Source organism: Podarcis cretensis, assembly GCF_951804945.1.
Source record: "Podarcis cretensis genome assembly, chromosome: 4".
NCBI lineage: Eukaryota > Metazoa > Chordata > Lepidosauria > Squamata > Lacertidae > Podarcis > Podarcis cretensis.
Window position 1 is genome coordinate 15,271,107 of NC_137173.1, and position 26,495 is coordinate 15,297,601.

The following is a 26,495-nucleotide window of genomic DNA, read 5'->3' on the forward strand; positions in this document are numbered from 1 at the left end:
TGCCAAGGCATTGCTTGTCTGTCTGTTCTCTTGCCTGATAAAGGCACATTTGCTTTGCTTTGAACAGAACAGAACAAAATTCAATTGCTCCTTGTTAAAATCATTTCAAACTTCTCTACTCCATCCCTTTGCGTCTTCAACGGGAGACTCTCATTGCTTATGGAGCCTAATGGCTCCACATACATACACTCAGTATCGTCAGGCTTTGGGGACAAAAAAACCCTGTGGGGCACCTCAAAAACAAACCCATGAGAACTGGACATGCTCAGTGGGTTCCTTGTGTTTTGGATTCCTGAATGGAAGCACTTCACACTGCAACATTTTGTTGCAGGGTCCTGCTTGCTATTTATTTACACTAGAACCAATGCACATAAATAAACCCTCTACAAATGCTGCATGCACAAAATTTAAAGCTCATGTCTTATCCCCCAAAAACCTGGGTATTGTGGCTTGCTAAGGGTGCTGGGAATTGTAGCTTCATGAGGGGTGAACTACAGCGCCTAGCGCCTAGGTTTTTTTTGTGGGGGGGGGGAATTGTGCTTTAACTGTGCTTCAAATGTCTGGTGGACATTAACCCTAGGTGAACAACCCAAAATGGTATGCCTTCGCCCCAACGGAGCTTACAATTTATTTATTTATTAAAAAATGAAGACTATAGAGGGAGGGGACAAAGAAACAAATTAGGAGGGGAAAGTGTTTCTCTTCCCAGCCTTCCCAGTTTCTGAAATTGTAGCAATCAGTAAAAATGAATGGATTTCCTCTGGCATTTTTTCATATTCCATGAAGGTGAATGCATGGTTAACATTATGAACCTCAAACGTTGTATGGATAAAACTCAATCCATAACGAGCAAATGGCCTTTAAGCCATGTCTGTCTAGGATTTGGGTCTTCAGTCAATGAGTTGACACTGCCACCGCCATGTTGGATTCCATGTTTTTAAGCAGACGGGTGGACTAGAAGACCCTTGGGGTACAATTCTGTGATTCTGTGATGGCAGGGGCAGTTGTTGCAGCTCTCTCTGGTCTATCTTGCAGGTTGGCTGAGTAAACCTGAAGGGCAATTGCCAGCAACAGGTTCTCACGAGAAGATGAAGAAGGCATTTATGACAGAAATGAAAGCTGCGAATATCAAGCAATTTTTATAGTAAGCAAAGTGCATTGTGTTGATTTGTGTGTGTGTGTATTTAAATTGACCCAGAAACCACTTTTTGCGACTCTTTTGGAACAAGGTGGTTTTGGCAAAGGACAATAAGCTCAGTCACCAGAGATCTATCAGAAATGGTAGATTTCTGATCTCTGATTCTAGTTATACAGGATTATTTATTTGTTTGGAATCTTTAATTTTCCCATCCCAAGGGGGGGGGGGGCGGGGGGTGACAAGGCAAGGCAAGGCAAAAGAGAATTAGATTAATGCCTAAATTCCCCCCAAGCTGGTGATGTATAATAGCTTTTTTGAGAGTTAGAAGTGGCAAGATAAGGGGTTCATTGTCCGCGATGTGCACACTCATTTCTTTTGTCTGGCTATCATCCCTGATCAAACACTAGAAAAAAGAAAAAGACAGATGCACAGTCCTGAACTTGTGGCACTGAACTGAAAAATAACAACCCTGTATTTGAATAACAGAAACAAGATGGCAGATATGAGTAACTGCTCTAGCCATGCATCTCTATGGTGAAAATATTCCTGGTATATGCTGTCATTTTTAGGTAAAGGTAAAGGGACCCCTGACCATTAGGTCCAGTCGTAGCCGACTGTGGGGTTGCGGCGCTCATCTCGCTTTATTGGCCGAGAGAGCCGGCGTACAGCTTCTGGGTCATGTGGCCAGCATGACTAAGCCGCTTCTGGCGAATCGGAGCAGCGCACAGAAATACCATTTACCTTCCTGCCGGAGCGGTACCTGTTTATCTACTTGCACTTTGACGTGCTTTTGAACTGCCAGGTGGGCAGGAGCAGGGACCGAGCAACGGGAGCTCATCCTGTCACAGGGATTCAAACCGCCGATCTTCTGATTGGCAAGTCCTAGGCTCTGTGGTTTAACCCACAGCTCCACCTGTGTCCCTTGTCATTTTTAGAGACTGCCTTAAATTAGATATTTCAAGTGGATTGCAGCTAGGAGCCCTTAAGTCAGGGGTAGGTAACCTCCGGGAGGAAAAAGAGGAAAAATTAAAAGTAGACTGGGCTTAAGACATAAGCCAACCAGACCCATGTAATTTTCCTATGTACCAGAAGCTGGTGTAAATTTACATCAGATGTAAACCCTGTTCAGCAGCAGGGCTGTTCCTCTTCCTATGCCTGGTAGAGGGAAAGCAAGCCTTTAAAATAGTGTTCTTTGCCAAGTGGGCAGGTGAAGTGTTCTGGCCTTGCCTCAGCCAGATTCAGCTGAGCCAGGATGAACAAGCTACACTGATGGTGCCAGGACTGCAGGCTAAAATATATTTTTCAGTTTGGTGGCATTTCCTGAGATTAACTTAGCGGCATACATTTGTAATTACAGCGTTTTTAGTCCATGGCAGTGTTTAGTAATCAAAAAGCTGGCACGCAGAGCACGTTTTCAAGTAGGAAAGAAAACTATCACTCAGACTTATTTAGCAAATGAGTCAATGTTCCAGTTATAAATGCTAATATGTTGACGTTTGTCCACCCAGCGCCAGCTCAGTGTGTTTCGCGATTGTTAAGCAGTGTGTTAAAGAGGAACATTTCCCTCATTTTATTCATACTTGTTCATGAGGATGTGTTACACATTTTAGATGACCACAAAATGGATGCAGGGTGAATGAATGGATGGATGAATGAATGAATCTTTATTTGCGTCAGCCACCGGCCATAGCAATAAACCAACAATACAATATACAATGCCACTTAAAGGCTAAAAGAATAAGCATGTAGGTTTGAATTGCTTAGTCAATCGCAGTTTTTATTTAAGCACATAAGAACCTTAGACAAGCCTGCCGGATAAAGTCAATGGCCCATCTAAGTCCAGCATCATGTTCTCAAAGCGGCCAGGCCAGATGTCTGTGAGAAACCCGCATTCAGGATCCAAGCAAAAGATTATTTTCCCTCCTGTGGTTTCCAGCAACTGGTGAATTCCTGCCTCCAACCAGAGCTTTACATCTCCAGAATTGCTTTTGGCCAAGTTGTAAATCTATCCTTAGAGATGCAGAGAGGTTCTCATTCACTTCTTGCCCATCGTGCACCAAATCCGAGTTAAACAGAAAGCATAGCTCATGTATAATAATTATTTATTATTTATACCCCGAATATCTGGTTGGGTTTCCCCAGCCACTCTGGGCGGCTTCCAGCAAAATATTAAAATACAATAATTCATCAAATATTAAAAGCTTCCCTTAACACGTCTGCCTTCAGGTGTCTTCTAAAAGTCAGGTAGTTGTTTATTTCTTTGACATCTGATGGGAGGACGTTCCACAGGGCAGGAGCCACCACCAGAAGCCCCTCAGAGCTGGACCTCAGTGTCCGGGATGAACGATGGGAGAGGAGACACTTCTTCAGGTATAGAGTGGTTACATACGCTTCAGGTTACATACGCTTCAGGTTACAGACTCCGCTAACCCAGTAATATTACCTCGGGTTAAGAACTTTGTTTCAGGATGAGAACAGAAATCGTGCTCCGGTGGCACAGTGGCAGCAGGAGGCCCCATTAGCTAAAGTAAGTGGTGCTTCAGGTTAAGAACAGTTTCAGGTTACATACGGACCTCTTGAACAAATTAAGCACTTAACCCAAGGTACCACTGTACTGGGCCAAGGCTGTTTAGGGCTTTAGCAAGCATGCCAACCGGCCAAACCAACCAACCAACACACTTGGGGTACATTTCAGAGCGTTCTCAAGACGAGGTAACCCAGAGCCATCAAAGGCCCACATCCAATACTAAAAATGATCAAGGTGGAGCCCGCAAGGTGGAGACGGAGTTAGTGCTGAGCTGGTAATAGTCTGGAAGCGCATCCTGTGTATTTTATCTTAAACTTCTTGTATGCTGAGTTGGTAACTTTTTTTCCCCTCCCCCCCCCCCCCCGCAAAGCAGTTGAGAAACCTGCGAGTGAAAAATAATTAACAATTCGATTAATCAAATCTTTCCTCCGCCCCAGCCGACACGGTTGCAGGGCTGAGAGAGATGGGAAATGTGCAGTAGTTCAAATCAGCCAGAGGGCACCAGGTTGGGGAAGGCTGCCTTAAACAAAGAAACAGAAATAGTGATAGTGCGAGCTGAGTGACTGAAGAGGTAACAGGGCCAAGCAGCGGCGTAGCGTGGGTTGTCAGCACCCGGGGCAAGGCAAGTAATTTGCGCCCCCTAACCCGGGGCAAGGCAAGTAATTTGCGCCCCTAACCCCTAACCTGCCGCCGCTGCCAGCTTCTTCTTGCTGCTGCCTGGGCTGGGGTATTTACGGTAAGGTAGCCACGGCGGCGGCAGCAGCTCCGTGTCAGGTGATCTGAGGCGAGTTGCCGCTGGCGCTGCCGCCCAAACGACGCCGCTTGCCCGGAGGAGGAGGGCAGAGAGGCGAGGAAAATGCAACATGGCTCAGCAGCTGGGATGATGAGAAGCAGAGATGGGTTAGGCTTGTGAAGAAGCCTTAGTGTTTCGCCATCCTGTTGTGACAAGCTCTCTTCCCGTTTGGTCTCCCAAAACCAGGAGAGGCATGAAGCAGGAGAAGCAAAGAGAGACACACAGGTGCATTCTCTGATTGCTTGGGGGGAGGGGGAGCTGGTGAGGAGGAGACATACCTGGCTGTGGGAAGTTGTGGATCTTTAGTCTCAGCAATTTGATTCATGGGGCAAGACATGGGCGTAGCCGGGGGGGGCAAGGGGGCAACTGCCCCCCCACCAGATCAAGTAAAACAATAGGAGGTCCCAACTAAAGAAGAATGGCAACTTAAACTGATGGAATATGCACAGCTTGCGGACCTAACATATAGAATAAGAGAACAAGGAGAAGAAGAAGATTGGAAAATGTTTATTGAATATATGGGGGGAGATTGTGTACTCTTGAAAACGTTGGCAGCATTAAGATAAATTCAACTGTAAATAAGTTTTGATGGATGTAATAATGGAATACTGAATGGTTTAGTTTATGCAAAATATGCAGGGATTTATGTTATACAAAGTGGACCATAGAAAGAGAAGAACGGAAGGTATTGGTATCTTAAGGTTGTTTAAATGAATATTCTAAATTGCAAAACAGAATATATAATATATATATATATATATATATATATATATATATATATGAATACTTAACTAACTGACTAGTCACGTCAGTTTTGCCCCCCTAACAAAGTCCTCCCCCCCCCCAACAAAAATCCTGGCTACATCCATGGAGCAAGACCTCAGTTTCTGTGCTCATTAGGCCTGACACTCTTGTAGAGATCCTGTTTTGCTATTAAAGAGTTAACTCCTGCTGGATTGGTGTGATTTGCTGCTGGCTCGCTCCTGTCAGTGACCCGCCAGTGACCTGCCTTTGGTCAAGATGGCCACCCGGCTGCGATTTGTACTTACTTGCACAGCGAGGACCGACGTCCAACAACAGCAGCAAGCCCAATGAAAAAAATAAGTAAATGTGATTTCATTCATTATACCCTTCTCCTCTTTTCCAGCAATTTCACTCGGCTGCCTCACTTGGCAGGCACACCAGAGAATCTGCGCCTGGCCAAACAAATACAGGCCCAGTGGAAGGAATTTGGCCTGGATTCAGTTCAATTGGCTGCCTATGACGTTCTGCTGTCCTACCCAAATGAAACAAATCCCAACTACATCTCAATTGTGAATGACCAAGGGCACGAGGTAAAGGGGAGAGGGAGAGAAAATGGATTTCCCCATCTGGCTTTAGCTTTTCTTTAAGTCAACCATCCCTGTCCCTTTCAGAACATTCAGTTTAACAGATAATGGTGCAGTTATGAGAGGTAAATTCTGCTGAGCTTTGAAAAGAGATCTTTTCTCCAGGTGAACCTGCCCACACTTTGAGGTGATGATTCCTTAAATGCCAGTGTGGTGTAGTGGTTAAGAGCGGTGGACTCGTAATCTGGTGAGCCGGGTTCGATTCCCTGCTCCTCCACATGCAGCTGCTGGGTGACCTTGGGCCAGTCACACTTCTTTGAAGTCTCTCAGCCCCCCCAGGACTTCCGGTTGGCGCCAGCGCTTAATGGCGGCTCTCTCCCCGATCTCCAGAGAGAGGGCTGCTTCACGAGTTCGGGTCTGACCGCTACGGCGAAGCGGGGACCCCTAAAATCACAGGCGTGGAAGCCTGTGAACAAGGAGACTCGGTGGGCACCATTTGCGCCCCCCTTTACTGCAAAAGAGCCTTTTTAAAGGCTCCGGAGGAACATCGGGGGATCGTGCGGTGCTGAGAGTCGCTACCCAGCCCGTGAAGTGAAGCCGCGTCGCCATAGGCGGTGAGCGCCGATTCCTTCCTGAAATCTGGACTGAAATTGAAATACCCGTAAGTAGGATTGGGAAACCTACTGGGATTATATATAAAAACAAAAAACGTTTGAAATTTGGCTGAAAACGGGGATGGTAAATAAAGGAAGTCTGCCCCCCCCCCCCCGGACTGCATGGCTTTTAAAGCAACAGAACTGGAAAGCTGCAATTGAAGGAAAAGTAACTTTGAACTTTTGAATTATTTAACTTTGGCATTGAACTCTAACTACCCCTCCAGCAAGCAGGAGCAGGGGGGGGGAGAAAAGGGAACTTGGCTTAACCTGCGTGAGAGGAAATTTAAGTGATTAATTCCTGCTGTCTCCGACTCTGGGAACAGACTGCCTGGGTGAAGCGCTTTGACAGGAACTGTCTGACAGAACCTGCTGCAAAGCGGAGAGCTCAAATAGATACAATTTTTGGGACTTTACAGAAATAATATTGTTGCAATTGGAAGATTGAAAGTTTCTTTGTCAAAAAAAAAAACTTTTCTCCAAGAGGGCTTTTGGTTTCTTTGTTTCTTCTGCTTATTGGACACAATGTACTGCTCCCTCTAGAGGGCTGAAAGGCTACAGTTGTAACATAGACTGTCAAATAAAAACAAGTCACTGGATTTTTCCACTCAAGAGCTGTTCCTGTGGGAACGACCTTGGGACATGAGTGGTTCCGCAGAAGATATAACAACAAGATCTAAGGCTAAAGCTGCACAAAAGAAAAGAGGCTCAATATCAGGCTTACTGCCAACAGGCACAGCTGGACAGGAGAAAGGAATAAACGTATTCATGGATTCAGTGACTCAGGCATTACTCAAAATAAATGAATCTTTAGAAAATTTGACTAAGCAGAGCACGGAGAATACAAAACAACTGACAGAACTTACAACAAAATTGGACTTAAATACCAAAAGCATTACATCTAATACAGAAACCATAAACAAATTGGTTCAAGAAAACGCCACAATTCGAAAAATTGCAGAAGAAGCTAAATTTACTGCAGAAACCACACAGGAAAGTTTAATACCAGTCTGTAAGAAGTTGGACCAGCATGAGGCGGCCTTGTCTTTGTGGGAGATGCAGAGGAAAGAGAAGAATTTGAGACTTAGGTTGGTCCCTGAAAGTGAAGGGGACAACCTAGTGGACTTTCTCACAAAAGAACTATCAGAATTTTGGCAGGTAAATTCAGAGGAAGAAGAATTTAAGATAACAACCGCCTTCAGATTGGGCAGAAGGCAAGGCAGGAAGATCCCAAGGGATTGTCTGATAACTCTGAGATCTAAAGAGGAAAGAGATAAAATTTTAAATTTACATTACCAGAGAACCCTTCAGATTGGAAATGCTTCTGTTCAAATTTACAAGGACATCCCAAAATACATTCTGGAGGTAAGAACTTATTTTAAGAACCTGGTCGACCTGCTGAAGAAGAATAACATACCTTTTAGGTGGGAATTTCCACAAGGTTTGTCTTTTAACTTCAAAGGAAAGAAAGTCAAAATAAGAACAGTGCAAGATAAAGAACAATTCCTAGACAGAAACGAGGAGGACCTTGTGAAAGGAGTGCTAGACTCGACCTCTGACACAGACCTTGGAAACTTGACATTTGGACTGAAGTCACCAACGGAAGAAGAACAGCTGCAGGGAGCAGCTGGAGGTAACTAATTAATAATGTCTCTGCAATTTTTAACCTGGAACTGTAATGGACTGAACCTTCCCAGAAAAAGGCGTGAGGTCTTTCACATCTTGAAAAGAGAACAATTGGATTTGATATGTCTACAAGAAACCCACGTAACAAGGGCACACAGAAGATTACTTATAAATAAAAGATTAGGACAGGAATTTATTTCATCAGACAAAGTTAAGAAAAGAGGAGTGGTGATTTATGTAAAGGAAAAATTGGCTCCAAAATTGATCATTAAAGATGAACATGGAAGAATTTTGGCAATTGAGATACAAATCCAAGGAGGAAAACTCCTGATAGTTGGCATCTATGCACCAAATGAAGGGAAGGCAGAATTCTACAAGAAATTGCATGAGACATTAATGGATTATTTGGATTATAAGGTGATCTTATTAGGAGATATGAATGGCGTGGTCTCTACAAATATGGATAAAGCACAAAGACAGGTGGTCTCTAAGGACGGGAGACTACCTAAGACCTTCTTTGAAATGACTGAAAACATGGATCTGATTGATATCTGGAGAACAAGAAACCCTCTTGAGAGAGAGGGAACATTCTTTTCAGAGGCACAAATGACATGGACAAGAATAGATCAAATATGGACTACTAGTGGAATGGCTCCAAGGATAAAAAAGGTGGAAATCTGCCCAAAGACATGCTCCGACCATAACGCAGTGAAGATGGAAATGAAACTAACAACAGCTGGATCCTTCAGATGGAGAATGAATGACACCCTATTCAGAGAGGTGGAGATTTACAAAAAGGCCCAAAAAACCTTTTTTTTTTTATAATAATTTTTATTAATTTTCCACACAAATAATAAAGAACAGTATAAAACAATACAACTTCAAGCTCATCAGTTCATACCCTTCTTTCTTTGACTTCCCCATACCTCCCCATCCCTGCATCCTTGTTTAATAATTCTTTAGCAACCCTTGGGTCCATTGTCTTAATTCCCTTTCATAAAAATTTCTTAAGTTTTTTGTTTACTGCTGCAATTCTTTACTTCTTACCCCCTGACATCTTAACACTCCTCAATTTTACAATTATTTTTAAGATATATTTTGAATTTCTTCCAGTCCTCTTCCATTGTCTCTTTCCCCTGGTCCCGGATTCTGCCCGTCATCTCAGCCAGTCCCATAAAGTCAATCACCTTTGTTTGCCATTCTTCCAGAGTAGGTAGTTCTTGCGTCTTCCAATACTTTGCCAGTAGAATTCTTGCTGCTGTAGTGGCATACATAAAGAAAATCCTATCCTTCCTTGACACCACTTGGCCCACCATGCCCAAAAGGAAAGCCTCTGGTTTCTTAGGAAAAGTCCACTTAAGGACCTTCTTAATTTCATTATAGATCATTTCCCAGAAAGCTTTAACCTCAAAAAGGCCCAAAAAACCTTGAAGGACTATTTTGAGATAAATCTGAGGACAGATGTTGAGAAAAGAGTGATTTGGGACGCAAGCAAGGCCGTGATGCGAGGTTTTCTGATACAACAGAACTCTTTAAAGAGAAAGAAACAAAATGAAAGGAAGGATAAGATTCTGGAAAAAATAAAAGAAGGAGAAAAGAAACTGAGGTCTAAACCAAAGTCTCATGAGATTCTGAGAGAAATTAAGTTTTATCAGATGCAATATATGGAATTGATGAACCAGGAGATAGAATGGAAAATCAAGCAAATGAGACAGAGGACATTTGAATCAGCGGACAAATGTGGGAAACTTCTAGCATGGCAATTGAAGAAGAGACAGAAATTAAATACAGTCACAAGCTTGGAGGTGGATGGAAAGAACATCTTTAAACCAAATGAGATCAGCAATTGCTTTCAGAGCTATTTCAGGAGATTATATGCACAAGGGCCGGAAAACGAAGGAGACATAGAAGATTTTCTTAAGAAATATGGATTACAAAAAATTTCGCAACAAAGTATGTTGATTTTAAATGAGAAAATAACAGATCAAGAAATGGAGGGTGCCATTCAAAGCATGCAACTAGGGAAATCTCCAGGACCAGATGGACTAACCTCCAGATATTATAAAGCATTGAAAGAATGGTTAATACAGCCGCTTAAGGAGGTTTGTAACGAAATATTAGAGGGGAAAAAGGCACCTGAATCGTGGAAAGAAGCATTTATTACACTTATACCAAAGACTGAAACTGAAAAAAACCAGATCAAGAACTACCGCCCTATATCACTACTTAATGTGGATTACAAAATATTTGCTGACATTTTAGCAAAAAGACTGAAGAGGGTGTTAATGGAGGAGATTCATAAGGACCAGGCAGGCTTTCTCCCAGGAAGACACTTATCAGACAATGTAAGGAACATAATTGACATTATGGAACTGCTAACTGTAAATATTAATACGAAGGCAGTCCTAATCTTTGTGGACGCGGAGAAAGCCTTTGATAATATCTCTTGGAATTTCATGAAGAAGAATCTCCATGGGATGGGGGTAGGTCAAAGGTTTGAAAATGGTATAAGTGCAATATATTCTGAACAAAAGGCAAAGCTAATTGTAAATAACGTGGTTACTGATGAACTTTCCATAGAAAAAGGGACACGGCAGGGGTGCCCAATATCCCCATTACTTTTTATATCAGTCCTGGAGGTTTTGTTGAATATGATCAGGGGGGACCAGCTGGTAAAATGAGTTCAGGTCGGAGCTAAACACTACAAATTGAAGGCATTTGCAGATGACCTAGTATTGACTTTACAAGAGCCAGACACTAGTACAAAAAGAGTTTTAGAGTTAATTCAATTCTTTGGTCAGGTGGCAGGATTCAAGCTGAACAAACAAAAAACTAAAATTTTGGAAAAAAATTTAACAAATGTTGAAAGAGAGAGATTCCAAAATGAAACTGGGTTAATGGTGGTAAAGAAAGTAAAATATTTGGGGATTAACATGACATCTAAAAATGTGAATTTATTTAAAGACAATTATGATAAATGCTGGACAGAGGTAAAGAAAGATCTAGAAATATGGTCGAATCTGAAGCTTTCCTTGTTAGGCCGAATCGCAGTGATTAAAATGAATGTATTGCCTAGAATGTTATTTTTGTTTCAGACATTACAAATTGTGGATAAACTAGATTGTTTCAAGAAGTGGCAGAAAGATATATCTAAATTTATCTGGCAGGGCAAAAAGCCCAGAATAAAATTTAAGATACTTACTGATGCAAAAGAAAGAGGGGGGTTTGCCCTGCCGGATTTAAGACTGTACTATGAATCGGCAGCTTTCTGCTGGTTGAAAGATTGGCTACTTCTTGAGAATGCAGACACTCTGGACTTGGAAGGATTTGATAATAGGTTTGGCTGGCATGCATATTTATAGTATGACAAGGTTAAAGTTCACAAGGGTTTTAAAAACCATATTGTTAGGAAAGCACTATATAATGTTTGGATTCGATACAAGGATTTGTTGGAAAATAAAACTCCTAGGTGGTTATCACCTATGGAGGCTAAGGAGGTGAAGAAACTTAACACAGAATCCAAATGGCCAAAATACTCTGAAATTTTAGAACAAGAAAGCAGTGAATTTAAATTACAGAGTTTTGAGAAAATAAAGTCCAAGGTACGAGATTGGCTCCATTACTATCAAATAATGGAAACCTTCAAACAAGACAGGAAAATTGGCTTCCAGGTGGAGAAATCGAAATTGGAAACAGAATTGTTAGAACCCAATACTAAGAATGTATCAAGAATGTATAATTTGTTGCTGAAGTGGAATACAATAGATGAGACAGTTAAATCAGCCATGATTAAATGGGCACAGGATATTGGTCATGACATTATGTTTGCTGACTGGGAACAGTTATGGACCACCGGTATAAAATTCACGGCATGTAATGCCTTGAGAGAAAATATTATGAAAATGATTTATAGGTGGTACATGACCCCAGTCAAGCTTGCGAAGATTTATCATCTGCCCAATAATAAATGCTGGAAATGTAATGAGACTGAAGGTACCTTCTTTCACCTTTGGTGGACCTGCCCAAAGATTAAAGCCTTCTGGGAAATGATCTATAATGAAATTAAGAAGGTACTTAAATGTACCTTTCACAAGAAACCAGAGGCATTTCTCTTGGGCATGGTCGGCCAATTGGTGTCAAGGAAGGATAGGACTTTTTTTATGTACGCCACTACAGCAGCAAGGATCCTTCTAGCAAAGTATTGGAAGACACAAGAACTTCCCACACTGGAAGAATGGCAGACGAAAGTGATTGACTTTATGGGACTGGCAGAAATGACTGGCAGAATCCGTGACCAAGAGAAAGAGACGGTGGAGGAAGACTGGAAGAAGTTCAAAGTTTATCTTAAGAACTGCTACAATATTGATGAGTGCTAAAATGTCAAGGGAAAGGAAGATACAGAATTGCAGCGGAAATTGTTTGTTGAAATAAGATGAAATTGAGAAAGATAATAAGTTTTAATTAATTGGACTAAAGGGTTGCTGAAAAATTGTAAAATAAGGATGCAAAAAGGGTGAGGTATGGGGAAGTCCGAGAAAGAAGGCTTATGAAAATGAGGTTATGAAATTATATCTGTGTGTTTGTTTTTGTTTGTTGATGTGTGTATGTTTTTTGTCTTAAAATTGGAAAATTAATAAAAATTATATATATATAAAAAAGAAGTCTCTCAGCCCCACTCACCTCACAGAGTGTTTGTTGTGGGGGAGGAAGGGAAAGGAGATGGTTAGCCGCTTTGAGACTCCTTCGGGTAGAGATAAAGCGGGATATCAAATCCAAACTCTTCTTAAATGGCTTTCCCACCTTCCCCCAAAAGGAGTTCACACCGGCAGTCAGTGGCGTAGCGTGGGGGGTGCAGGGGGGGCGGCCGCACCGGGTGCAACATCTGGGGGTTAGGGTTCGGGGGCGCAAATCCACGGGTTAGGGGGCGCAAATCCATGGGTTAGGGGACGCAAATTACTTGCCTTGCCCCGGGTGCTGACAACCCATGCTACGCCACTGCCGGCAGTGGAACAAAGCGAATAGAATAAAAAAAAACATATTTGTAGCTTTTAATTTCAGTCACATACCCTCACAGGTAATAATTTCAAGGATGCCAGGGTAGTCTCTTTCAGCCGTCAAATGCCTGGGTGAATAGTACTGTTTTCCCATTCCTTCTGAATGTTAATAATGAGGAAGACAGACACATCTCTCCAGACAGAGCCTTCTTTGTCACAGAATCCCAACCATTCCACAGATATATATGCCCAGTGCCTACTTTCTATGTGCATTGTGGAGGGAGGGACTGACCACGTTTTCTTTTCTCAAGCTTTTAGCAACATCTCCTCTCATTCTGCTAGGTTGCTTGCTTACAGTTGTGATACCCCATGTTGATTTTGGGGCCTGGTCATAGATGCCACCTGCAGCTCTAACATGAATGCAATGCAGGACATTAACCCTTTGGATCCTTTCCAACTCCACAGTTTTATGAAATTTAACAAATGGATTGACAACATGATAACTCTCACAACCTATGAACGGACTGCTTACAGATGTAGACTTGGATCAATATGGCAATATTTGGAATGAGCTTCTACGAAATGTAGTAGGCTATTAATATTTACATATGTCTTAGGATAAGAATATCAATTTCATATAAGAATGTATGGGCTAGGGTGCTTGCCATATATTGTATATATTAGTATACTGCTTCTTTCTACATGTTTTTGTTTTTGTTTTTTTATATACATTTTTATTGATTTTTTAACATATCAGTTCCAACAGTCATACAACATATCTTCACATCTTATACAAGATTTTTGACTTCCCTCAACACCTCTGATGATTTTCCATTCTTTATCTCTTACTTTCTACATGTTTTTGAGACTAATTTTTTTTTTATTTTATTTTCCCACATGTATCATTTTATTTCTTTATATTCAAAACCTTTGTAATTAAAATATTAATACGGGGGGCGGGGGTGGTATATGAAATTAGTCTAAAACTGACCTGAATATTCTGCCTCCTCTGTTCCCTCTTAACTGCCCAGATTTTCAACACCTCATTATCTGAGCCTCTCCCACCGGGGTATACACACATTGAAGATGTTGTTCCACCCTACAGTGCTTTCTCTGCTCAGGGCATGCCAGTGGTAAGGACTGATGTGGGGTAACGGGTTGTGTGAATGTGCCCTTCTGTTATGCGAATGACCCTCTCTCTCTCTGGATCAGGAGTGGTGATCCCTTTTCAGATCCAGTGTCACTTTCCCTTGTGCTCAACCTTCTGAGGACCACATACCAGAGGTGGGCGGGACCAGAGGCAAGGGTAGGCGGAGCCTCCGGTGCAATTTTTTTATTTTAGTGCAGCAGTAAGCTAGTTTCCACACATACACACACACTATCCTCCACCCAGACAAGCAGGAGGCATGGTCAGACCTCAAGGACATATTACAAGTAGGCAGATATTCTCAAGGTTTGTGTGGAGCCAAGGCAGCGAAGGGTGTGGTCTGGGAAAGATTCTGGGGGCCACATAGAGAGGCTTGGAGAGCCATATGTGGTCCTCCTAACCTGAGTGTGAGGAGATGGTCTGAATCGGAAGATTGGAGAATGGAGTCACAGGGAGATCAGTTCATAACAGAAGAGGAGGAAGAATATTTGCCTCCCCTGCTTCCAGCGTTTCCAGAAACAGAGAGACAGGTAGACACAGCAGCTGCTCAGTTGAGAGGAGCTACCCAGCTATGAGATAGTAGCTAAGCAACCAGAAGAGAGGGAGCAGCTGGGTGATACATCAATAGAGAGTGGGGGGAACCCCCTCCCCCCCTGAACTCAGAGGTCCAAGTGTGTCAAAGAACAAAGGAGACGCAGAGGGGGAGGAACTTCCCGTTGGCACGCTTCTTGCTGTGGAAGTGAGGAGGAGTCAGAGTAAGCCAGTGTGGTGTAGTGGTTAAGAGCAGTGGAGTTGTAATATGGTGAACCAGGTTCGATTCTGCTCCTCCACATTCAGCTGCTGGGTGACCTTGGGCTAGTCACACTTCTCTGAAGTCTCTCAGCCTCACTCACCTCACAGGGTGTCTGTTGTGAGGGAGGAAGGAAAAGGAGATTGTTAGCGGCTTTGAGACTCCTTAGGGTAGTGGTATAGCAGGATATCAAATCCAAACTCTTCTTCCATCCTTGTGGAGGGTTGCCTGTTTGTGCTTGCAACATAATGCTGTACCTGACACTGAGGTTCCCCGCCCCTGTTCTAGGTTTTTATATCTCCCAAGCTGGTTGCTATACAAGAGGATTGTGACTAAACTTGATGGCCTGCAAGAATTTCAAGCTATTAGGTTTCTGCCTCACCTCTCCTGCCTAGGTGGGAGCTAAAATAAACCAGTTCCTAAATTTGGGAATCTGGGCTGGATCTACACTGACCTGTTTAACATTATTTCCCCCCCACTAGACTAATAGTAGATATGTGATTCTGAAACATCATGGGCTATACTTTTTGATTAAAAGGTTTACTACCTTGGTTTGTTGGTTTGGCAAATGAAAATTATACCCGGCCACACTGTTTTCTAAAACACTGTTTCTTTCCCTGCTGCTGATTTCTGGTTGCTCTGCTCTGCCCTCCAGTAACACATTTTAATTCTCCCTTCCTCCATTTTTTTAAATAAAATTTATTTAATCATTTTTTCAATACAAACAACAACTGCAAAAGACACATACAACAAAAACCATAATAACACAATTTGACAATTCAGATTTGAATACCTATGACTACACCTTTTAAACAATATTTTTCCACCTGTCTCTCCTCCCCCTATATCCCACCACTATCCGCCTTATCGCTTAAATATTCCTTCCAGATTTTTTTCATATTTATCAATTCTTAATTTGCATTGACATGCAATTCATTCATATGTAGCTAATCTGTCCATATTATAAATCCATGTGCTCAATGGAATCTTTTTGCTGCAAAATTTGCTGTGTCCTTTGTTATTTGCACATGCCACCACCCCTCGAATTCCACTGGAGGGCGGTCAGAGTTTGAATACAGTAAAACATTACATAGGGGCATATATAGAAGCATAAGAAATAGGGACCGATATAGCAACAAAAAACTATTAAAAATTAAGTGATAAAAAAGGCAAGGTAATAAAGCATTATGAACATAAAAAGTAGAACGGCACGTGCCCATCTACATTATCAAAACCCTGCCTTAACCCTTCCTTAACGTTAAAAACCATGAGTGTAGATCTGACCCTCATCAGAGAAAGATATTTTTGAAAAAGATATGAGGGTTCTTTTGGCACTTCCTAGGAAGAAGCAGCCCCCCGGGCATACAGCTGATATTGGGGGAACTGCTGTTGGCTGAAAGACTCTGGTCATCACAATCCGATTGCTCTTTATCCAATTCAGTGCTCACCCACAGGTTTTCCCAGGGGAAGTGGCAGGGCAAAGTGGCGTGGACGAGCCCTTGATCTTGACACAAGAATGGCACATTGTTGGTAGATTTATTCTGCTCTAGTTTGTATTCTGCTGCTTCTCCAATGCCATCATATTGGGTGCATTCACACAGAAGCATATTCTATTTTCCCACCATTGTTTTCTGCTATTCTCTGCATTTGAGCTTTCAGATGCCACAAAAACCACTTCCGGAATTATAGCAGAATATATCTTAATGCACGTTTAGTGCTCGTATCTGTGTTCTGTGCAAGTAAAGGTATGGTAAAGTAAAGGACCCCTGGATGGTTAAGACCAGTCAAATGTGACTATGGGGCTACGGCGCTCATCTTGCTTTTCAGGCTGAGCAAGCCAGCGTTTGTCCACAGACCACTTTCCGGGTCATGTGGCCAGCAGGACTAAACCGCTTCTGGCACAATGGGACACTGTGCCGAGTGCCAGAGCGCACAGAAACACCGTTTACCTTCCTGCCACAGTGGTACCTATTTATCTACTTGCACTTTGACGTGCTTTTGAACTGCTAGGTGGGCAGAAGCTGGGACAGAGCAATGGGAGCTCACTCCATCGTGGGGACTCGAACCACTGATCTTCTGATCTGTGCAAGTAATACAGAATTGAGCACTAAACGTCTTCTATCGAGCAGGCTCTTCTTATATTCTGGTGTTCTTATACCCCAGGGAGATCTGGTTTACGTGAACTATGGAAGCATAGAAGATTTCCAAAGGTTAGAACGAGAGCTCGGAATTAATTGCTCTGGGAAAATTGCCATTGTCAGATATGGGAAAATCTTCAGAGGAAACAAGGTAATGATGATTCCCATCTCAGTGTGTAGGGGATGCTTTGGCACACAGACAGAATTTGCCCAAATGTGAGAGCGGCTTTTATATTGTTAAAACAACAACTATGAAGGCAGAAACTTACGGGGATTAAGTGATGTGTGATATTTAGATATTTTTTCAGGGTAACACAACAACTGTGAAGGAGGTAACTCAGCATAGAGGAGGGCCTGGGGGCACTTTGATCATGCCCCCCCCCCACATACCCATTTCACAGAAGGAAAAAACCCTCTCTCTAAAATAGCAGGCAAAACAGCTGCACACACTTCAAAACCAGTAGAACAAGTACAGTGGTACCTTGGTTCTCGAACTCAATCTGTTCCTGGAGTCCGTTCGACTTCTGAAACCATTCAAAAACCAAGGTGCAGCTTCCGATTGGCTGCAGGAGCTTCCTGCACTCAAGCGGAAGCCGTGTCAGACGTTTGGCTTCTGAAAAACATTCGCAAACCGGAACACTTACTTCCGGGTTTGCAGTGTTCAGGAGCCTATTTGTTCTGTAGCTGAGCTGTTGGGGAACCAAGGTACCCCTGTACAACAAAACCTTGCACCCTTTTGTACAGAAACAGAACCCACAAAGCATTCCCACAACAAGCAAATAAAAACACCTCCCAAACATTAATGTTTAAGATAAAAAATGAAAGGGCCAGGGAACCTTTGGAGGCAGCAAGGATGCTCTGGTGCCCACCAGTACCACATTGGGGACTCTGGGCTTAGGGGGCAATCCTATGTCCTGATTCCCCATGATAAATAGTTTAGGATGCAGCCGATTTCCAGCTCAGGCAGCTGATTCCTGGCTCTGCCAGCATTAAGTCTCCAACCTCAGTTCAACCAATGACACGCCGGTGTAGCTTGCTGATCCCGGCTCAGCCAGGGCTCAGACAGCTAAGCCAAAGCTCACTGAACAAAGGCCAGTGTCAGTCCCCAAAAAGAGGTGTTCTGGCAGAGCTATGTGGATGGGACCAGCGAGGGCAGGGGCTGAGGCTGTATCCTGGCAACTCAGCACAGAATACTAATTTAAAAGGCTTGTTTTCCGACTGCTAGCCTTTGGCAGAGCAGCAACCTGCTGCTGAACAGGGTTTGGACGTGCTGTAATTTTACACCAGCCTAACTTACGCCGGCATCTCACACATAGAATTACTTCTTTAGTGTTGGAGCTCATGATTTCCTTACGCCTTCGGTCCTGGTTGGCAGAAGTTCTGGAGAGCTGGTCCAATACATTTTGTTGCCCGAAGCGAACAGCAAGAATCCAACTCTCCACCTGCCTCTCCACCAGTGTCCAGGGCTGGATTTAGGTTTGATGAGGCCCTAAGCTACTGAAGGTAATGGGGCCCTTGATATGTCCAGCTGTCCTTTGTCAACCACAAATTGTCACTATTTTTTGTGTTGAATGTGTGCTATATGGTAATTTATGGACCTAATAGGTATCTAAAGCCATTTGCACATAACAAAATATATATTTTATCAAAGTAATTGTTGAACTGAAATTAATCTGGAATGGATTAATCTGTTTTGCATTACTTTCTATGGGAAAGTGCGACTTGGTTTTGGAACGCTTTGGTTTTGGAACAGACTTCCAAAATGGATTAAGTCTGAGAACCAAGGTACCACTGTATATAGAAATGAGCAAACCAGTGATATTTTAGGGAGCAGACTAGCAGGCGGGGCCCATTACTTACATCATAGGAGTCTACACAACACAAAACACTGTTGCTGTATGTAGGTTTTATTTTATTTGTTTTTTATCTTATATTTTGGAAATGTACATCCAGGTTCTTTTCCTTTCAATTTTTTTGTGGCTCCCAAGAGAGTACAGCCTTAAGCTATAGCTTGTTTAGGTTATGCATAAATCTGGCACTGCAGGTGGTTCAGCAGTGGAATCTTATTTGAGCACTGGGATCTGGTGGGGATGGGATAGAAATCCCATTAGGTTAGGATTTCAATGCAAACCTACCTGCTTTGCACTGCCTAAAACTGTATGCAAAAATGAAACGCAGTGGTCTGAATTTTGTGATGTAGTTCTCCGACCAAATAATGTGTACAAAAATGTTATATTGGGGAGGGGGGAATGTGTGCATAAAAACATATGAAAATATATTTTAAAAAATAGCATGTACTGCATAGTTTTAGGGTAAATTGCTTGCAAAAAAAAGCCCTAACATGTTGATGAATTTTCATGAGCTTTTTTTTAAAAAAAGAAACAAACTGATCCAGAACAGTAGAGAACTAACATAAGACTGGAAACTGGGATAAATTGGAAGCAATAGATTCATCCATCCCTAGAGACTGCTGACACCATCAAACTTTGAAGGCAGCATATTAGGGAATGCCGTACGCAAACTGGGGGGGGGGGGAATGTCCCCATTGGCTGCTATGGTGTCTGGCTGTGTCCACAGATAAAGACTTGGCCATCTCTGGCAACTACCAGGCTGTGCCATATGGAGGCAGCCTCTCACCTTTGCATGAAGGAACAAACTAACAGCAGCATCAATGTGATTCCCGCCCCCACCAGGTGAAGAATGCTGCTGCTGCTGGAGCCAAAGGGGTCATTTTATACTCCGACCCAGCTGACTCTTGTGCCCCTGGAGTAGAGCCTTACCCAGCAGGGTGGAATCTTCCCGAAGGTGGAGCTCAGCGTGGGAATGTCCTGATTCTGGATGGTGCTGGGGACCCCCTCACGCCAGGGTATCCCGCCAAAGGTGAATGAGACACAAAATCGCACAGCTTTATTTTGCATTCCCCCATTGTGTTAGAGGGATATATTCTGAAATGTGGTTAACTGGATGTTGGGGGAAATGGCAAGACAATGCCATAAGGTGACATAAGTTTGAAAGGATAGTGCAGATTGCGATTATAATTGCACTTCTGTATCCCAGATTTAGGGACGTGGGTGGCGCTGTGGGTTAAACCACAGAGCCTAGGACTTGCCGATCAGAAGGTTGGCGGTTTGAATCCCACGACGGGGTGAGCTCCCGTTGCTCGGTCCCTGCTCCTGCCCACCTAGCAATTCGAAAGTACGTCAAAGTGCAAGTAGATCAATAGGTACTGCTCCGGCGGGAAGGTAAACGGCCACATGACCCGGAAGCTGTATACCGGCTCCCTCGGCCAATAAAGCGAGATGAGCACCACAACCCCAGAGTCAGTCACAACTGGACCTAATGGTCAGAGGTCCCTTTACCTTTATCCCAGATTTAAACTGGATTAGCAGTGTTTCCTCTGCTCAGGAAAATTTGGGAATGTTTTTTTCCCCCCATTCCTCAGAAAAGTTTATTTGTGTATGCCACTACTGCAGCCCATATTTTGTTAGTCCCAAAATGGAAAATGAGTGAGGCCCCAACTAAAGAAGAATGGTAACTTAAGCTGACGGAATATGTGCAGCTTGCAGATTTACCATATAGAATAAGAGAACAAGAAGAACGCATGTTTAGAGAAGATTGGAAAACGTTTATTGACTATATGGAGGGAAATTGTGTACACTTGGAAATGTTGGCAGCATCAAGATGAATTCAGCAGTGTAAATAAGCTTTGATAGATGTAATAATGGAATGCTGAATGGTTTTGTTTATGCAAAATATGCAGGGGTTTATGATATGCAAAATGAACCATGGAAAGAGAAGAAGGGAAGCCATTGATATTTTAACGATGTTTAAATGAGTATTCTAAATTGTAAAACAGAAAATTTAATAAAAATGAGAGAGGGGGGGGGAGCCAGGGCTCTCTAGAAGGATGGGGAAGAGGTGGCCCACCAGATGCACCAGCAGTTGCCCCTCCTTTTCCTTTCCCATCATGCACCAGCTTCAGTGCGGAGATCCTTTCTTATGGGGCATTTTATGCAGATCAGGAAGCGCAAGGAACGGGCTAGACTCCAGAATGCTGGAGAAATATTTTGAGTGGGAACAAAAACGCATCCGCTCCCCATGACCACCTCACTTTGATAAGATAAGCCCATGCCTGCACCCACCGAAACTCTAAAGGGCTCTGAGAAACAGTGGAAATGTCTTTTACAGGGGGAAAGGCGGTTTGAGAAGTTGGAGCACAGTAAGCAAACAATATTGACAGTACCGAACCATCTGCCAATGAGCGGTTCCTTTTATATGACAAACCTGCGGGCAAGGTTTCTTGCTTTTAACTTGGCTGGCAAGGAGTTTGAAGCCCTTCGTAATTAAGCAATATTGTAATTAAATACCTGGGGTGATACTCCAAAACATTTCCCTTCAAAGGAATTGCTAACTTGGCTTCTGGTAGCTGCCAGACTTTCTATTGCACACAAAAAAATGGAAGAACTTAAATGATGTGCCTCTTGATCATTGTGGCATAAGAACTTATGAAACCTCGGAATTGCTGAAAAGATAACTCACGGGATTCATGTGATGGAAGGCAAAGAACCAGCAGAACAATTTCATGCAACTTGGTGGGACTTTTTCATCCTTACCTGCACCTAAAAAAAGAAATACAGTCCTCCAAAATTATGCTTTCGTTTAATGTATCTATACTTACCATTGTTGCATAAGCATCTTTCTGGTGACTTTCTGCATACTTGTGTTAGAAACTTAATTAATTAATTAATAAGCGAGCAATGTTGTAATTATTATTTTAAATATTTCCCCACACACCCCCTTGACCCAGAGTACACCTACCGCTACGATGAAGCCCAGGCGACAGCCCAATTGAACATTCCTGTCCACCCTATCGGTTACCATGATGCTGAGATGTTGCTGAGGTAAGCACACCCGGTGGTTAACATTTACAGGTTTAGTCGATTCCACAATCAGCTTTGTGGGCCGGCATGGAGGGTTTCATTCACCTTGCTCCCACCCAGCCCGGGCACCAACAGATGCGCAACACCACTGGTGTTTACTCCCGAAGCCTATATAAAAAATGGCAAAGGACTGTACAGTCTATTTACAATTGTTTGTCTCCCCCCTCCCCCGCTCTTATATTGCTTTCAGGTAGGCAAAGTTATTGCCCTTCCACAGTGATGAAACATATCTGATACATAAACCACTGAGCCTCTTGGGCTTGCCGATCTGAAAGTTGGCAGTTTGAATCCCCGTGACAGGGTGATTCCTGTTGCTCTGTCCCAGCTCCTGCCAACCTAGCAGTTTGAAAGCACACCAGTGCAAGTAGATAAATAGGTACTGCTTTGGTGGGAAGGTAAATGGCGTTTCTGTGCGCTCTGGTTTCCGTCACAGTGTTCTGTTGTGCCAGAGGAGTTTAGTCATGCTGGCCACATGACCCGGAAAGCTGTCTGTGTACAATGACCGCTCCCCACTTAAAACGGGGGGCGCCTTTTGCGTGGACGCGTGCAGCCCTGGATCTGGAGTGGCCCCATCAGCATAGGCTTTGCCTTCCCTCAGGTGGGATACCTGGAGGTCCCCGCCTACCCCAGTGAGTTGCCCAGTCCCACCTGGGGGAAGCGTTGCCAGGGAAACCAGGCCAGGTAAGGGGAGGCATTACCTGCCCACACAATAGAGGGTGGATCTTAATTGTTAATCCTCACTTGGCTCCAGAGCTTCTCCCACCCTACCCACCCTCAGTTAATGTCTTCTTTTGCAGGTTAACTTTTCTTCATAGGTTTTGCAGGTTAACCTGTCTCCACAGGTATGCGGGCGCTGCTACGATAAGGTCGCTGTTGAAGGGCCGGAAAGGAATTTCCCTGCATTGGCAGGTTTCGCCTTTCCCGTAGCAAAACGTCACAACTTTGGCGGTATCAGGCCTTGGGCAGAATCCTTTAGTCCATCTTCCTCTTTGCGGCGGCGATACCAGGGTTCCCCGTTAAAGGGGTTTTTGAAGGGAGGCTTTGGCCGTACGCCGAAAGGTCGTCATTGCTCTCCCCTGCGACGGCGTAACGGGGGCGGCTATCTCTGCTTGAACATATGTTCTCCAGAGCCGGCCGATCCCCCCCCCCCACACACACACTGGATAACCCTGATGCTCCCTAGGTCCCCGGCTGGGGACTAGGGAGCCAAGGTCTACCCACATTTGAAATTTAATAAAGTTGTGGCCAATTTAATCCCATAGCACGTTGTCTAGAGTCGTTATTCCACATGACGGGGGGGACCACTTGGGATCTGGGGACTCCGCCTGTCCACGCAAACGCCAGCTCCCTCGGCCTGAAAGCAAGATGAGCACAGCAACCCCATAGTCGCCTTTGACTGGACTTAATCGTCCAGGGGTCCTTTACCTTTACCTATGTATCAAACTCTTTTCCTATATGATGCTTGCCATAATGCACCGCTGTGTTTTGTCTTGACTCAATCAACTGTGATTTCTGTACAGTGGTACCTTGGGTTACATACACTTCAGGTTACATACGCTTCAGGTTACAGACTCCGCTAACCCAGAAATAGTACCTCGGGTTGAGAACTTTACCTGAGGATGAGAACAGAAATCGCGTGGCGGTAGCGGGAGGCCCCATTGGCTAAAGTGGTACCTCAGGTTAAGAACAGTTTCTGGTTAAGAACGGACCTCCAGAACGAATTAAGTTCTTAACCTGAGCTACCACTGTACTTGCCTTGCCACTTAACGGGATTGTTCGTCTGCTTGCAGAGCCTGATTTTGGTGTAAGGGTAAGATCTGCAGTGCTGTGAAAGCATAAATATGCAGGCTAGCAAAGCTTTCCCTTTCTCAACAGACTGTCACTTTCCCCAGCGCTACAAAAAGGGTCAGGCTAGTCGGTTAAACAAACACCACACCCTTGATTTACTGATAAGCCCTGCATGTAGAACCCACATATACCCAAGTGACTTGTTTATTTTTGAAAGGGCTCAGAGCAGAGCCATTGAGCTTCCCAGAGCATGGCTTAGCTCCAAGACGTCAATCTTGAGTAAGCTAATGCCAGTTCAAATCCTAAATGTCCAGTTTTGAGCAAAAGGTTACCTTGTGCGTCTACCCACAGTGACTGACAAAGCCACCTGGGGTTACAGTTCCCAGGCCGAGACTTGTTCCTTGACGCTGGAGGAGTCCGTCTGAGGATATGTGGGGCAACAAATAATGACAAATTTTAGGAAAATTAATAGGGAGGGAGGAGGATGGACAGAAAACAGGGAAATGGCTTTCAAAAAAACTATTTCACTTCAAGCATCAAGGAAGCTGATGGAAAAGAGACTTATCTGCACTATACTTAAAGAGTCCTTGTAATAGAACAATTAGTTATAAGAGAGATCATTCTTTTTTTAAAAAAAAAAAAAAAAAAACATTAAGAGAACACTCTGTGCTGGTACATGTTTTTCAGCCTTTCCCCACTTTTCCTTGTCTTACAAAGGCAGAAACCTTGAGCCAAAAAGAGAAAAGTCAAGGGGTGGGAGAGGAAACCAGGGCTTAATATAGCGAACAAAAAGGTCATAGCATCATAGAATTATAGACCCCAAGAGTCATGATTTTAAGATGAAGAGTCTCATGCTTTACCGACTGAGCTGTCCTAGCAGCTTGGGAGATGAAGTTCTCAAATATATTTTCAAAGAACACATTCCCCTCTTTTCCTAAATGGATCGTGAACTTTATTATCACTGTGGCAAGTCTGGGGTTCTTGAAGTATGTGGTTCATTGTGTAACTCCCAGTCCCTTTTCTGCAACTCCATCCTAGGCACTGCCCCCTGCCCTAGTTTAAGCTATAATGCTAAACTTGCTTATTAGGAAGCAAACCACATTGACCACAGCGGGATTTCTTTCTCACTTAGACATGCATTGGGTTATGTAATAATAATAATAATAATAATAATAATAATAATAATTTATACCCCGCCCTTAGCGGTTCAAAAACCAGGCTCAGGGTGGCTAGCAACAAATTTAAAACACTTAATTATAAAAGCAGCATAAAATACAGTATAAAAACATGAATAACAATAAAATTCAGAAATCAATTTAGGGGAAATAAGCATTAGATAATCCCCAGGGCTAGCTGGCTGAATTGGTCCTACTTGGGCCAGTGAGGAGGCCAGGGGAGAATTAGCTGTGGGGTCTCAGAGCGGGTGATCTTCATAAAAGGGGAGGGAAGAGAAGGGAAATAAATGATCAGGCTGAATTCAAATTAAAGGCCAGGCGGAATAGCTCTGTCTTAGAGGCCTGACGGAAGGAAGTTAAATCCTGCAGGGCCCTAGTCTCATGGGACAGAGCATTCCGCCAGGTCGGAGCCATCATTGAAAAGGCCCTGGCCCTGGTGGAGGATAGTCTAACTTCCTTAGGGCCCGGGACATCTAAACTATGGTTATTCATGGACCTTAATGTCCTCTGCGGGGCATACCAGGAGAGGCGGCCCCATAGATACGTTATGTTGCCATAGAATCCTAGTTGGAAGGAACCTGAAGATCATCTAGCTCAACCCCCTGGGATTCAGCAATCTTTCACCAAATGTGGGGCTTGAATCCACAACCCCCTAGGTTAAGAGTCCCATGCTCTACCAACTGAGCCATGAGTGATCTTGTCAATGTATGTCTACATGGTTCTCAGCCACATTATTGCACTAGGAAGATTTTTGCTTGCAGTCTTCCCACAGAGATTTGGTTGGCTGCTAGTGGGAAGTAAAATACAAGCTTGTCAAAGCCTCAATGACACACTGGGCAATAGATATAGATCATGATATAGATTTTAACCTCTGGGAGGGGGGACTCTGGAAAAGCGATTTGAAGTTCACAGCATGTTCCTCTTTGAAGGAGTACTACTTGAAAATGATTTACAGATGGTGTTTAACTTCGAGTAGGCTTGCTAATACGTATAAGACTGACTCAGATAAGTGCTGGAGATGGATTGAGTTTGAGGGAATGAGAGCCAGTGTGGTGTAGTGGTTAAGAGCGGTGGACTCGTAATCTGGGGAACCGGGTTCACGTCTTTGCTCCTCCACATGCAGCTGCTGGGTGACCTTGGGCAGTCACACTTCTTTGAAGTCTCTCAGCCCCACTCACCTCACAGAGTGTTTGTTGTGGGGGAGGAAGGGAAAGAAGATTGTTAGCCGCTTTGAGATTCCTTCAGGTAGTGATAAAGCGGGATATCAAATCCAAACTACTACTACTACTACCCTTCTTCTTCTTCTTCTTCTTCTTCTTCTTCTTCTTCTTCTTCTTCTTCTTTCACATGTGGTAGACTTGTAAAAGGGTAAAAGAGTACAGTGGATGCTCGGGTTGTGAACGTGATCCATGCGGGATGCACATTCACAACCCCCAGTGTTCGCATTCCGCGTCTCTG

At 43.5% G+C, this 26,495-nt stretch overlaps 1 protein-coding gene across 3 annotated transcripts in view; it reads left to right on the top strand.

Annotated features, from left to right (window-relative positions):
- LOC307214729 (glutamate carboxypeptidase 2-like) overlaps positions 1-26,495 on the top strand; it is a 52,223-nt gene that overhangs the window by 838 nt on the left and 24,890 nt on the right. For all 3 annotated transcript variants that reach the window (XM_079973680.1, XM_079973681.1, XM_079973682.1), the window contains exons 2-7: positions 1,036-1,144; positions 5,606-5,792; positions 14,091-14,192; positions 17,160-17,285; positions 19,828-20,014; positions 21,942-22,035. In XM_079973680.1, coding sequence (XP_079829806.1) covers positions 1,036-1,144; positions 5,606-5,792; positions 14,091-14,192; positions 17,160-17,285; positions 19,828-20,014; positions 21,942-22,035 — 805 coding nt within the window. The remainder of the gene's footprint in view (positions 1-1,035; positions 1,145-5,605; positions 5,793-14,090; positions 14,193-17,159; positions 17,286-19,827; positions 20,015-21,941; positions 22,036-26,495) is intronic.